The sequence below is a fragment of the Macaca thibetana genome, chromosome 8 (genome assembly GCF_024542745.1).
Source record: "Macaca thibetana thibetana isolate TM-01 chromosome 8, ASM2454274v1, whole genome shotgun sequence".
Taxonomy (NCBI): Eukaryota; Metazoa; Chordata; class Mammalia; order Primates; family Cercopithecidae; genus Macaca; species Macaca thibetana.
In genome coordinates this window covers 78,483,205-78,496,845 of record NC_065585.1, presented here as the reverse complement: position 1 = coordinate 78,496,845, position 13,641 = coordinate 78,483,205, and the positions used below count along the sequence as shown (strand labels likewise).

The window sequence follows — 13,641 nt, the reverse complement described above, 5'->3', positions numbered from 1 at the left end:
CCCATCCATGAGCATGGATTGTGTTTCCATTTGTTTGTATCGTCTATGATTTCTTTCCACAGTGTTTTGTAGTTTTCCTTGTAGAGGTTCTTGGTTAGATATATTCCTAAGGGTTTTTTTTGTTTGTTTGTTTGTTTGTTTTCAAGTATTGTGAAAGGGGTTGAGTTCTTAATTTGATCAAGAACAGCTTGGTTGCTGCTGTTATATAACAAAGCTACTGATTTGTGTACGTTAATTTTGTATCCTGAAACTTTGCTAAATTCATTTACCAGTTCTAGAAGCTTTTTGGATGAGTCATTAGGATTTTGCAGGTATACGATCCTGTTGTCAGCAAACAGCAACAGTTTGACTTCGTCTTTACCAATTTGGATGCCTTTATTCCTTCTCTTGTCTGATTGCTCTGGCTAGAATTTCCAGTACTATGTTGAATAGAAATGGTGAAAGTGGACATCCTTGTCTTGTTCTTGTTCTCAGGGGGAATGCTTTCAACTTCTCCCTGTTCAGTATTTTGTTGGCTGTGGCTTTGTTGTAAATGGTTTTTTATTACCTTAAGGTATGTCCCTTCTATGCCAATTTTGCTGAGGGTTTTAATCATAAAGAGATGCTGGATTTTGTCAAATGCTTTTTCTGCATCTATTGAGATGATCATGTGATTTTTGTTTTTAATTCTGTTTATGTGGCATATCACATTTATTGGCTTATGTACATTAAACCATCCCTGCTTTCCTGGGATGAAACCCATTTGATCATGGTGGACTGAATTTTTAATATGCTATTGGATTTGGTTTGCTAGTATTTCATTGAGGATTTTTGCATCTATGTTCATCAGGGATATTGGTCTGTAGTTTTCTTTTTTTTGTAATGTCCTTCCCTGTTTTGGGTATTGGGGTAATACTGGCTTCATAAATGATTTAAAGAGGATTCCTTTTTCCTCTCTCCTTTGGAATAGTGTCAATAGGATTGGTACCAATTCTTCTTTGAATGTCTGATAGAATTCAGTTGTGAATGCATCTGGTCCTAGACTCTTTTTTTTTGGCAATTTGTTTTATTACCATTTCAATCACGCTGCTTGTTATTCATTTCTTAGAATATTTTGAGGAGCAAACATTTTTAGTTTTGATGAAACCCAATTTATTTTTTTCTTTATGGTGTGTGTTTTTTATGTCCCATTTAAGAAAACTTTCCTTAACTCAAAATTACAAAGATTTTCTCCAATGTTTTCTTCCAGAATTTTTATAGTTTTAGCTCTTAAATCAGGTCTAAGATTATTTCGTTAATTTTTGTGTAGATGAGGTAAGGAAAGTTTGTTATTTGTTTTTTGATATAGATATTCATTTGTTTCAGCACTATTTGTTAACAGGCTATCCTTTTCCTCAGTGAATTACCTTAATACTTTTGTAGAAATTCAATTGACCATATATGTGTGAGTCTATTTCTGGACTTTGTATTTTGTACCATTGATTTGTATGTATGATATGTAAGTTTGTCCCTTCCCCTATACCACACTGTCTTGATTATAATAGCTTTAATAGAAGCCTCCAAATAAGTCAATGTAGTCTCCAACTTCGATATAATTTCCACAATGCTTTGATTATTTATCTTTGAAAAAAAACCAGCTTTTGGCTTTATTGGTTTTCTCCATTTTTTTTAAATCAGTTTTTCTATTCTATTCATTTCTGCTCTTAATGATTTTCTTCCTTGTGCTTTGGGTTTAATTTTTCTCTTCTCTTTCTGTTTATTAGGGTTAAAGCTCTGATTATTAATATGAGATTTTTCTTGCTTTCTGATATAAGCTTTCAGTGCTATAAAGTTACTTCTCATCACTGCTTTTGCTGCATCCCACAAATTTTGATATGTTGTATTTTCATTTTTATTTAATTTGAAACATTTTCTAGTTTACTTTGTAGTTTCTTCTTTGACCCTTGGGTTATTTAGATGAGTGGCATTTCATTTCCAGATATTTGAAGATTTTCAGATATCTTTCTTTTTGACTTGCAGTTTAATTCTGTTATGGAGAGAGACTAGAATATACTTTATATGTTTCCAATCCTTTTAAGTTTATTAAGATTTGTTTTATGTCTCAGAATGTGCTCAACCTTAGTGAATATTCCACATGCATTTGAAAACACAAGTGTTTCTGTTGTTGGGTATGGTGTTCTGTACTTGTCAATTAAGGCAGTTGATTGATAGTGTTGTTTAAGTCTACTATACCCATATTGATTTTCAGTTTACCTGTTTTGTCAGTTTCTGAGAGAGAAATTTTGAGATCTTTGACTAGAATTTTGAATTTTTCTGTTTTACTGTATCAGTTTTTGCCTCATGTATTTGGAAACTGTTTAGGTACATTCATATTTAGCATTGTTTATTTATTTTCTTGAAGAATTGATCCCAAGATAAGTGTTTTCTCTGTTGAAGTCCAGGGTTTATTTCCCAGGCTCTCAGAAACCAATACAGGTGTCCCCAGACCTGAGGCTTTCTCATCACTCAAGGTTCAGTGCCCTTGAAAATATTTGTATTTTCCTAAGCCAGGATGGACAATGGGCCAAAGTTCCAAGGAGGAACAACCTTTGTGAGCCCCGCATCTCTACTGAGTGTAACCTGCAAAAAGATAAAAGCATTTTTATGCAAATGATTTTTGAGACCAAGCTATGCATTCTGATTTCAAGTGCAAACATCCACTCCAGCTGCCACTAGAGACTGAGAGGTGAGAGATGCAGGAGGCTAGAGGGCCAGGAAGCTGCTTTTCTGAGGAAGATTAATTTCACAAGATATTACAAAGCATTAAAAAAAAACTAGAGACTAAGAACATGATTTCCCATGAGTGTGACTATAGGTCTTGGGTTCTTTGAAATGATCTATTTAATTTTCCAAAACAAACGGAAGTGAATGAAAATTTAACTCTGTTCTCTAAATTTAATTGAAGGATTCAGGGTGTCAAATTATTTTCAAACAGAGATCCCTACTGAGAGCAATTGCTACGTGTTTTACAAATTAGGAGATTCAAGCTTACAAATTGCTGATATGCCAGGTGCCCTGACTGTGCTGGAATTTCAACTTGATAAAAATAGAGAAAAACTGATCAGTCCTCAGGACGGGCCTATGTTTACTCCAAAACATTGTCTGGAGCCGAATAATCCTGGAAATTATAAGAAGCTATGGTAGTGAGATGCAGACATTCTTACCCAGAAAAAAAAATCGTAGGAGAGGGTAAGTTTATTTTAACAAGTAAGTTTGAATGAGACCATTACATTAACATTATTAATGCTTTTTCATTTGCACCCTACAACTGCAATATTGTTTTTCTGGGCTTTTTTTTTCCTGCTGAGAAAGTGCCAGATATTGGGGGCTTTGAGGAAATTTACATCCAGGCCCCTACAGCTGGGCTGCCATCTCCTCAATCTCCTCAAGGCCCCCAATATCTGTCACTATATCTCTTATTAACTGTCAATTTGGGGGATTTACCAGAAGGACAAAAAAAAAGTCAATAATAAAATTGTAGACTACATTTCTCAGGATCAAATGGCATCCTAAGTAAATGTCACTTTAATAGGAAGCTAAAATGGATGTATCCATTTTAAAGAGGAAAATACAATGTAAATTGTGTGTGAGTAGGGTAATGAATTCATTCATTTCCCCTGGCAACCTGTGCCTACAACTCTACAATTCCATGAACAGGAGCTCTGGGAGAACTCTCTGGGGGAGCTGTTATGACATAGCTAGCTGAGCTAAGCTTCCTGTGTTTTCAAATTGTTTATTATTCTGATTTAACCTAAGACCTTTGTTAGTGTTGTACATCCTGTGGGTTTTTTTCTGTCTTTATATGTGTATCTCAGTGATTTCCATGGTACACTTTTTCTCCCACTACAGCCCACGAAGTGAAGAGTTAGTCCACCAAGGTGTTAATGCATCTCAAAAAACGATGGCATGTGGCATTGACTGTAACTAATGTGTGTCCATTGCTTTATCATCTACAAAGTCTTTCATAAGGATTCTCTCATTTAAACCTCACAACAGCCCACTACAGTAGGAACTGTTTAACTTCCTCATTTTATAGTGGAGGAAAATGAGGATTCTAAAGGAGGCGTGACTCGCTTAGGATCACAGAGTAGCTTGTTGCCTTTCGATCTCTCATCCTCCACCAAGTGGGGCATGCAGTGTAATGGAAGCCAGGCAGCATCTTCAAGAAAAGTGGATGAATCCCCACTTCACTTCGGTTAATGGGACTGAGGCAAAATTCAGCATGACCAGGGGCTCTTCTGCTTTGACTCACCACTCAGGCTAGATCGGCACAGCCTCACAAGCAGAGGTGGGTCGTTTCTAGGCCTCCACTGCTGGCAGGGATGTGGCTGTCCACTGCAAATGAGGGCAAGCCGATCCTTCAGTTGCATCCCGTGGTGTCAACCAACCTGCCTCTCTCTCTGCCTTCGGTGGAGAGGCTGACCCTGTCCCGAGTCTTAGGTGTGCAGCAGCACCAGCTGCCCTCTTTCCCTTTGGACTTCTGGTCACTATGAACAAATCTCGGCACTTTATCCTAGAGTTACTTTGAGCAAGGTCCTCAAACTTCCTGAGTCTGAGCTTTTCTGTAACTGATAATAATACTGTCGACCTCCTATGATTCTTAAGGGCAACCTGTTGGGTCTGTTTGCCTAATGAAATGTAAGAAACCCCTGTCTGTAAAGAATTAATGATCTAATTCTTTGCAATCCAGTTCTCTTTTCAGGAAGAACAAGAATACCTACACACTCTCTACATGACACACAACTGTCAGCTCCGTATCTGAGAAGAATGCTGGCTGCAAGTTTTGCCAGGCTGTGATATCAACTTCCATAACCTGTCCTCTCCACCCTGATCCCATCAATTCCTGGACAACACACCTGACACAAACCAAACAGTACACACCACAGCATCCTTCTCCAGGTCAGGAAGCAGTGAGTTTAATTCCTGCTTGTTGGATGGGCCTCAGGAAATTATTCTCATTTCCGATTTTCTCTTAGCAAGAAGGAGGCAGCTGATGGCAACAAAGCCCCCCAGTCAGTTCACTCCACACACCCCCTTTATCACTCAGTGTGTATGGCTGTGAATCCCCCCAAGAAAAAATGCTTTTCTTTTTTTTAGAAAAAGGATCTCTCTCTGACATCCAGGCTAGAATGCAGTGTTGTGATCATAGCTCATTGCAACCTTGAACTCCTGAGTTCAAATGATTCTCCCATCCAGCCTCCTGAGTAGCTAGGACTACAGGCACGTGCCACCACACCCAGCAATTTTTTTTAAAGTTTTTTGTAGGGGTAGGGTCGTGCCATATTGCCCAGGCTGGCCTCAAACTCCTGACCTCAAGCAATCCTCCTGCCTCAACTTGCCAAAGCACTGGGATTACAGGCACGCACCATCATGCCTGGCCAAAAGATGCATTTTAGCGAGTGTTTTCCTTCCAGAGCTCTTTTTAGGGGTTCCTATTTTCTGCTTCCTCTAGCTGTGCTGTATTTTCACAGCTCTACATTTCATTCTTAACATACCTTGATTGCCCCGTCCCAAGCAGAAACGTCTGCATTCCTGTGAAAGAGACACCCATGATGGCAGAGCTGCGTAACAGAGTTTCTAAGGCTTTGACCCTTGGCTGTAAGTCAGAGATAGTGCCTCAGTTACTTCTCACCATGGGTGACTGGCCTGGGTTCTTGGCTGTACTCTCCTTCCCAGTTAGGAATCTGTAACACCTAAACTATCCAAGAGCCTGAGGTTCAGGAATGCTAAGTAGGGGAGCAGGCCAATGCTTGGGCTTGGTCTTTCTGAATAAACATTCTAAACATGGCCTCAGCATTCCTACTTACACCTGTTTCCAGCATCTGGCTTTGGTTCTCTGACCCAGCCTAGCAGGTGCGAGATGGATACTGGGTGGTTGCCCACTCAGCAGCCTTAAGTCTAGCTGTATCCCTCCTGTCCACATTCCTTTGAGGCAAAGGCATTTCATGATACATAGGCAAGGGTTTCTTTAAATTGACCCAGAAAGACAGGCATTTAACGTGCATTGGTAACCAGATCCTGTGTCAGGTTGAATTTCTGACTGGCAGTCCCTGCAGCACTCCCTGCAGCACTCAGAGATTGAGGAAATGGCAGCCCAGCTCTGGGGGCCTGGGCATAAATTTCCTTAAGGCCCCCAACATCTCCTCAATGGCCTGGCATCTGTCATCCCTCAGGATAAGGCATGAATATTTCTAGGTAAAGTATTATCTGGCAGCGGCATACATGAGGCCATCATTATCCATTAATGTCTTCATTGCGATGCATCTTCTCAGCTTGATTGCTATCGCTTGACTGAGCCTTAAGGAATGGAACACAAGACAGGTAAGCATTAGTGGATCAGAGTCATGGATGATGTAGAGAATGATCATTTGGGGAAGGGTTGATGCTGGTATGCCATGGAGGCCCTGGGAAACTTAGAGACTCAAAGGCACTGCTCACTGATTAAAATAAGCTCACTCTTCTACTTTCGGGCAGCTTAAAAAAATAATGCCCCCATCCCCCCTAAATGTGGCTATCCAAACTTGTGCCAGAGTGAATGTCAGGAAAGCATTTGTTTAGTTTCATTAGATAGAAGAGGTGGGGTGAGATGCATTTAGGTAAAGGGGGCTACTGGCATTGACCCCCAAACCCAAACAAGCACATATCCACCAGTCTGCACCCAGTTATGTCCCCTATGCTAAGATCCTGGGGACTAATCTGTACTCAAATGAATTTTAAAGGCAGTTTCATGCTTTCACTGTCAAGAATCTTGCCATGAGACACACTTTAGCTTTAAAAAAATCACTCATCACATTTAACATAAAAATCAAGCCAAATCTCTGTTGAGCATTTTGCTTTCTTTTCTTTGACACCTTCATGCTAAAAATGAACCTTCTGTTAAGAGCAGTAAGCTTGTGTGCCTTTAGGAGCCAAGAAGGTAACATGAATGAAAAAGCAGGCCAGGTAACAGAACAATGTTAATAGAAGCATAAATACACGACATTGCTTGCTTTCCTTTTTACTCTGAGCATAGCAACTGTGTAAGCACAATGATAAGTGGCAACTGAAACCAGCCTTGCAGCAGGGGCAGCAAAGGGAGTGTTGGGCACTGTGACCCTGACCAAGACAGGCAGAAGGGAGGAAGCATTCCCAATCCAAGGCACAACACTGCTTAGCTCTCCATGCAAGTTCTGGGTTGTTCATTTCTGCTTTGTCCAAAGAACCTGCAAATCCAGATTTTAATGTGATGTTGCCTGAATTTTTAAAAATGTTTAATTCTAGTAAAGAATGCAGAACACAAATTTACCATCTTAACTACTCCCATTACACATTCTAAGTGTCTATAGTGTCTGTTAAGAGCAATAAGCTTGTGTGCCTTTAGGAGCCAAGAAGGTAACAGGAATGAAAAAGCAGGCCAGGTAACAGAAAAAATGTTAGTATAAACAGTATAACAGAAAATGGGAGTATATAATGTGTATACTCCCATTACACATTCTAAGTGTCCAGTTTAGAAGTCTTAAGTATGTTCACATTATTGTGCAACCAATTGCTAGAACTTTTCCATCTTGCAAAACAGAAGCACTATACACATTAAACAAAAACTCCCCATTTCACCCTTCCGCAGCCCCTGGTAACCATCATCCTAGTTTCTGTCTATGAATGTAACTATCTAGATATGTCATATAAGTGGAATCATATAATGTTTGTCCCTTTGTATCTGGCTTATTTCACTTAGCATAAGGTCCTTAAGGTTCATCCATGTTGTAGCATGTGCCAGAATTTTTCTCCTTTTTAAGGCTGAACAGTGTTCCATTGTATTCCATTGATTTTTGACAACATATGTGTGCATGACATTTTGTTTATCCACTTCTCCATGGATGGACACTTGGGTTGCTTCTACCTCTTGGCTATTGTTAATGTTTCTGTGAACATGGCAAGTATCTGTGCCAAGTCCTGCTTTTTTGTTTGCACGAATTTATATTTTTAAAAAAATACCCTGCAAATATTAGACAATTAGGAGTGAGGATGTGGTAAAATTGGAACACTCATGCGTCTCTGGGAGAATGTAAAATGGTCCTTAGCAGCTGCTATGGAAAACTGTATAGAGGTTCCTCAAAAAATTTAACAGAGTTACCATAAAATCCTGCAATTCCACTTCTGAGAATATACTTAAAGGAATTGAAAGCGAGACCTCACACAGATATTTACACACTCCTGTTTAAGCAACATTATTCTCGATAGCCAAGAGGTAGAAGCAACCTAAATCTAAAATCATTTCTTGTTGATGGGTGTTAATGAGCATGCATTCTGACAGAGCCTTGTGGACATCTGTCTCTGTGTACAGGACAGTTCCACGTTACGGAAAGTGTTTGCCTAACCCAAACTGAGGCTCATGTAAGTACGTTCTATAATGTTCACATAACAACAAAATTACCTAAGGATGCTTTTCTTTTTAAAAAAAACTTTTAAGTTCAGGGGTACAAGTGCAGGTTTGTTACGTAGGTAAACTTGTGTCATGGGGGTTTGTTGTACAGATTATTTCATCACCAAGGTATTAAGCCTAGCACTCATTACTTGTTTTTCCTGATCCTCTCCCTCCTCCCACCCTCCACCCTCCAAAAGGCCCCAGTGTGTGTTGTTCCTGTCTATGTGTTCGTGTGTTCTCATCATTTAGCTCCCACTGATAAGTGAGAACATGTGGTATTTGGTTTTCTGTTTCTGTGTTAGTTTGCTAAGGATAATGGCCTCCTGCTCCATCCATGTCCCTGCAAAAGACATGATCTTGCTATTTTTAATGTCTGCTTAGTATCTAAGGAAGCATTTCTTAGAAGGTATCCCTGTCATTAAAAAACACATGACTGTAATATGGAATTAATAATCTGTTGTTTACCTTTGTGTGCATATCAGACCAAACTGGAATGCAGGACAAGCTCCCAAGCAGGTAGAGGAGAACAGTGCTTGTAATTCTCTGTCCCTTGTTCTGTTTCATAGAACATCACTATTCCCAAGACATAGCACTTCCTGTGATAAACGAGAGCTAGCATTTAGGAAACTATTTGAAGGAACACATACATACAGCTCCATCTGGGGAAGGTTATAGGAAAAAGATCAGCTTTTGATTTGATGGGCCGTGCTTATAAAAAAGAGTTTAGATCTTTAACTCATTCTTCCTTTATGAGGTAGCCATGTGTGAAGTTGGACCTTTTGGAGATACACTGAACAGTGTCATTGATGCCTGTGATTACAGCACACTGAAGGGATTAAGTCATAGAAATGATGCCCAATTCTGGAAAAATGAGATTGCAAATACTATTGTCTTTTCTTCCTGGGGGTCGGTGCTCTTGTATACGGTTTGTCATAAACAGTCCCCAGGTGATTCTGCATGGCAGAGGACTCTCTTCACTGTTGAAAGAAAGGAGGGAGGGAAGAGGGGAAGGGAGGAAAGAAGGAAGGAAGGAAGAAAAGAAGGAAGGAAGGAAGGGAGGAAGGAAGGGAGAAATGAAGAAAAGAAGGAAGAAAGGAAGTGAGGGAGGGAGGGAGGGAGGGAGGAAGGGAGGAAGGAAGGAAGGAAGGAAGGAAGGAAGGAAGGAAGGAAGGAAGGAAGGAAGGAAGGAAGGACCAACCTAATGTAAGTGAGTCATGTGTAAAGTGCTTTATGTGTATTACTTTATTTATTCAGCGCTTACAACAACCTTGTAGGGTAGGTTCTCATCTCTATTTTACAGAAGAGAAAACTAAGGCTCAGAGAGTTAACTAACTTGTCCAAGTCATACAGCTAATTAGTAGTTGGTGTGGGATTCAAAACTAGGCTAAGCCTCTTTGCACAGAACTTTCTTTGCTGAGCTGGTTGTTGGGTCCTCAGTGGATATAAACAAGACCAAGGAGATGGTGCAATTATCTAAAGATACTCAGGATAACCTCTGCTATTGGATAGCCCCCCACTCTGGTACTGGCTTTTCTGTTCTGAAAGACAGCATTGGTCCATATTGTTTGGAGGAAAACCTAATAATTTCCTAGAAACATGGAGGTGTAAGAGAAGCCAACCCAAACTATGTAATCCCAAATATGAAGGCAATAGTGGGTTAACAACTAAAACATTTTAAATGGAAGATAGACATTAATCTCTAGTACAGGAAAGCACAAAAATTTATACACATCCCAAAAGCAGTCCCTTTTGCAGAAAACACATTATGCCACTCGTTTCACCCTTCAGCTATTTCAGAACAGCTGCCATGGAAGTTCCCTTTAGTTTAGAAACTACCTTCAAGAAAAACAGGCCACAAAATGGACTCTGATGGTCTGTTTATCCAGGCAGAATTCACTATTCACTCAAACTGAATGTTTAGAAATAAGTCTTCTTAGGATATTCCCACATCATTTGGGCTTTTGGGTTTTTTGTTGTTGTTGTTTTTTGCATAAACCATACATGAGACTTAAGGGTTTGTTTTTGTTTGTTCGTTCGTTTGTTTATTAGCCAGGGTGAGAAGATTATGGTGGGCAAGGGAGGAGTTCGACATGTAAAAATAGGTGCAGGATTCTGTCAGGATAATGTTTATTTTACTTCACTTTCAAGGACATTGAGGTATCTGACACATTACCGACACAATCTAGTTACATTCTTTTTCAAAAAGCCCAATTTCACTTGATGTTTCCACCATTCCTTCATAGAAAACTACATACTTCAGTTTTATTCTACTGTGGCTGATATGATTTCATGACCCTTTTTAACTTTCTATCAGGAAATGATGTGGCAGCACAAAGGATTATCCCAAAGCCATAAAGACTTAGGATAATTTTATTGCTCTTGAAACATCATCCCCAAACATATGTTTAGGGTAAAATCTGGTAAAGTGCAGACCAATAACTTGTTTTGCTCTCAAGACTATTTTGAGTGGCAGTAAAACAATGTACTTAACAGAAGTTCTGCTTTGCTTGTGCCAGGTATTATCCATTCATATCGCAGCTTCATAAAATCATCCAGTGCTTCTGAGCTGAATGCATGTGGCTACCTCATTGCTTTGAGATCAGTGGCATTCTAATCTGGTGGGATAGTTTTACCAGTGATGTCATCGGAACATGTTTGCTTATTTATCCATAGTTCTCCTAAGAAGAATGGCGTTTGTCATGGTACCTTGAAATGTAAAGAGTTTGAGCTCATAAAATCAAATTGCATTTCAGCAAATATTGGATTTGATTTAATATGAATATGGTTATTAGAATTTATTACCTAGAGAAAAAAATCCCATCATGATTTACCCAAAATTAAGCCTGTAGTTTTGCAAAACGTATAGTAAGATAATATATATGTATGTATATGGTAGAAACTTTTTCAGCAGTGGAGGGATTATATTATGTCCCACAATGTTATGTGGCATAGCAGTGTCATTTAAATTTGGAATATTTTTAAAATTCTGCAAGCTTTTCTAAACCCAATTCCTAGCAGTTTCAATGAGACTCTCATCTGAATAAATCATTTACAAGTGGGCTTTAAAAAAAAAAAAAACTAGTATAGTCTGAACTCCTTTTTCCCAAGAACTTCTCTTCACTGCATGCATTACTGTTCCTTCTTTTTGTATCATAAGGGTGAATTATTTTCATGACTCTTGGCTGTAGCCAAAATAATCTGAGCTTGCTTTCCATTTCTAATGATTATGTCCCATATAATAATATTGTTATTATAATAATAATTGTTATTATTATACTTTCTCCTCAGTAGAAAAGTGACTGGACCAATCCAAAATTAACAAATCTCTTTTTTTCTCTGATTCCCATTTTCTTCCGTTGCAGATTGGATTTGAGGCTCCTCCCCTCCAGGGACAGGCTGCAGCTCCAGCGAGTGGCAGTGGAGCTGATTCTGAGCCAGCTCGCCATATCTTCTCCTTTTCCTGGTTGAACTCCCTAAATGAATGATATTCATTCCAACTGCTGCCCCTCTGTCTGCCTGGCTGAGATGCATGTGGGCAGCAGGAAGCCCAAGTGAAATTAATATTATGCAAATGATGAAAGGGACCTCTGAACAGGATTTCTGCAAAAATAACCCAAAACTGTAATTCCAGATGACTTATCTAACATATTCGGGGGAGAGAATATTTTGAGAAAATAGTTGCAGAAAGCACTGGAAATAATAAACTTGATCTTATGCAAATCTTTTATTGTGTGGGAAACATTGTGAAGGGTGTGTAAGTGTGGTATATGTGTATGTCAGTCACAAGTGGCAAATGGTGAAAAAAGTGGTCACTATGCTCTTGTCTCTCATAGGCGCTGGCTTTTTGTTATTATATTATAGTAGTTCTCATTTCCTTTACTCTTTAACAGTGCAGGTGGTCAGTGAAAATCAGTGTCAACTCAGAAGTGACTGATTTATCAATACATGGACAAAAAGTAAATCATTGACCAAAGCTATGAAATGTTTCACAAAGTTTTCCTCTTTTGCGTAACAGATATCACTGGATGTACATTCAGAGATGTTCTTTGAATCTGGTGACACTTTCATGGTCCAGAAAGCTGAAGGCCTGGGCATCTCTTATGACATTTTTCTAATATTAGTTTTAGATTTTCATATATTAGGCACTTTAATTGAAAAAGATCTTCCAGCAAGAGCTGTCTACTTTCTCTTGTATTCACTGTGGCACCAATCTGGTAAATTGTAGAACAATTGCATGTATTTAAATATATATACAAACATATCACACACTAAACATATATATATATATTTAAATCATGCTTTGTTAATATTTGTCCCACCATAATGCCTCCTTCAGAACGTAAGTGTAACTTTACTCTATATGAACTCTTAAATAAATGATGTTTTTAAAAGCTTTGTCTTATAACGATTTATTCAATGTTACGTATTATCTTATTCATTTATTAGTTAAGTGTATTTCAAAGGTCCCAGGATAAGATGCATCTTCATACAAATTAATTTTGAAGTATTAAATATTTGATTGAATTGTTTAAAGCTATAACTAAACTACCAAAGGCAAATGCACTGTAAAACTAATTAAATGTGCTGTTCAGTTTTAGAAATGAATAAAGGGAGTTCATGTTCCTAAGAATAAAAGTGGGTAGGGTTGGCCTAGGCATAAATGTGGAGGATATTTGTGTAATTATTAAAGTCAAAATGTTCTTCATAAGAAAATTTTTCCTATGTGACATTTTATAATGACTAAATTTAGTCATCTTAAGTGGAGATGCTATTAAGTTTCTCTTATTAGAAGTAGTAATTGGAAAATAGCTTACAAAAAACTGTTTCATGGTACCAAAGTAGTAGTTTGACAGAGTGAGTCTTTCTCATAGAAAAAGAATGCAGCATTTTGGTCATATAGTTTGGAGGAATTTCTACCTTGACACTTCCCTTTTCCTTTCATCTTTTCCCCACTCTCTCCAATTATTTCACATCTTTTAATTGATCAGGGCTAAATGTTATTTCCATTATAAAATGATCTTCCCTTTTAGAATTACCATAATTTAGAGCTGCTGGGAGCAACTTCCTGAATTATTAACTCAACCTCAGAGAAGTAGTCCATGGCACAGAGATGAGCCCAACGTGATTGCAGGGTCTGTGTAAGCCACTGATATATGTTTGCATTTTTAGTGGAAAAGTACAATGCAGGAAGTTTTGTTTTTCTTTTCTGGTGCTGAAGA

At 38.5% G+C, this 13,641-nt stretch overlaps 2 protein-coding genes across 6 annotated transcripts in view; both read left to right on the top strand.

Annotated features, from left to right (window-relative positions):
- Positions 1-12,137, top strand: part of TRIM55 (tripartite motif containing 55) — a 48,709-nt gene extending 36,572 nt beyond the window's left edge. For all 5 annotated transcript variants that reach the window (XM_050802058.1, XM_050802055.1, XM_050802057.1 and 2 more), the window contains one exon: positions 11,785-12,137. In XM_050802058.1, the coding sequence (XP_050658015.1) occupies positions 11,785-11,907 (123 nt within the window). In that variant the 3' untranslated portion in view covers positions 11,908-12,137. The remainder of the gene's footprint in view (positions 1-11,784) is intronic.
- Positions 1-13,641, top strand: part of VXN (vexin) — a 965,102-nt gene that overhangs the window by 600,554 nt on the left and 350,907 nt on the right. The window lies entirely within an intron of this gene.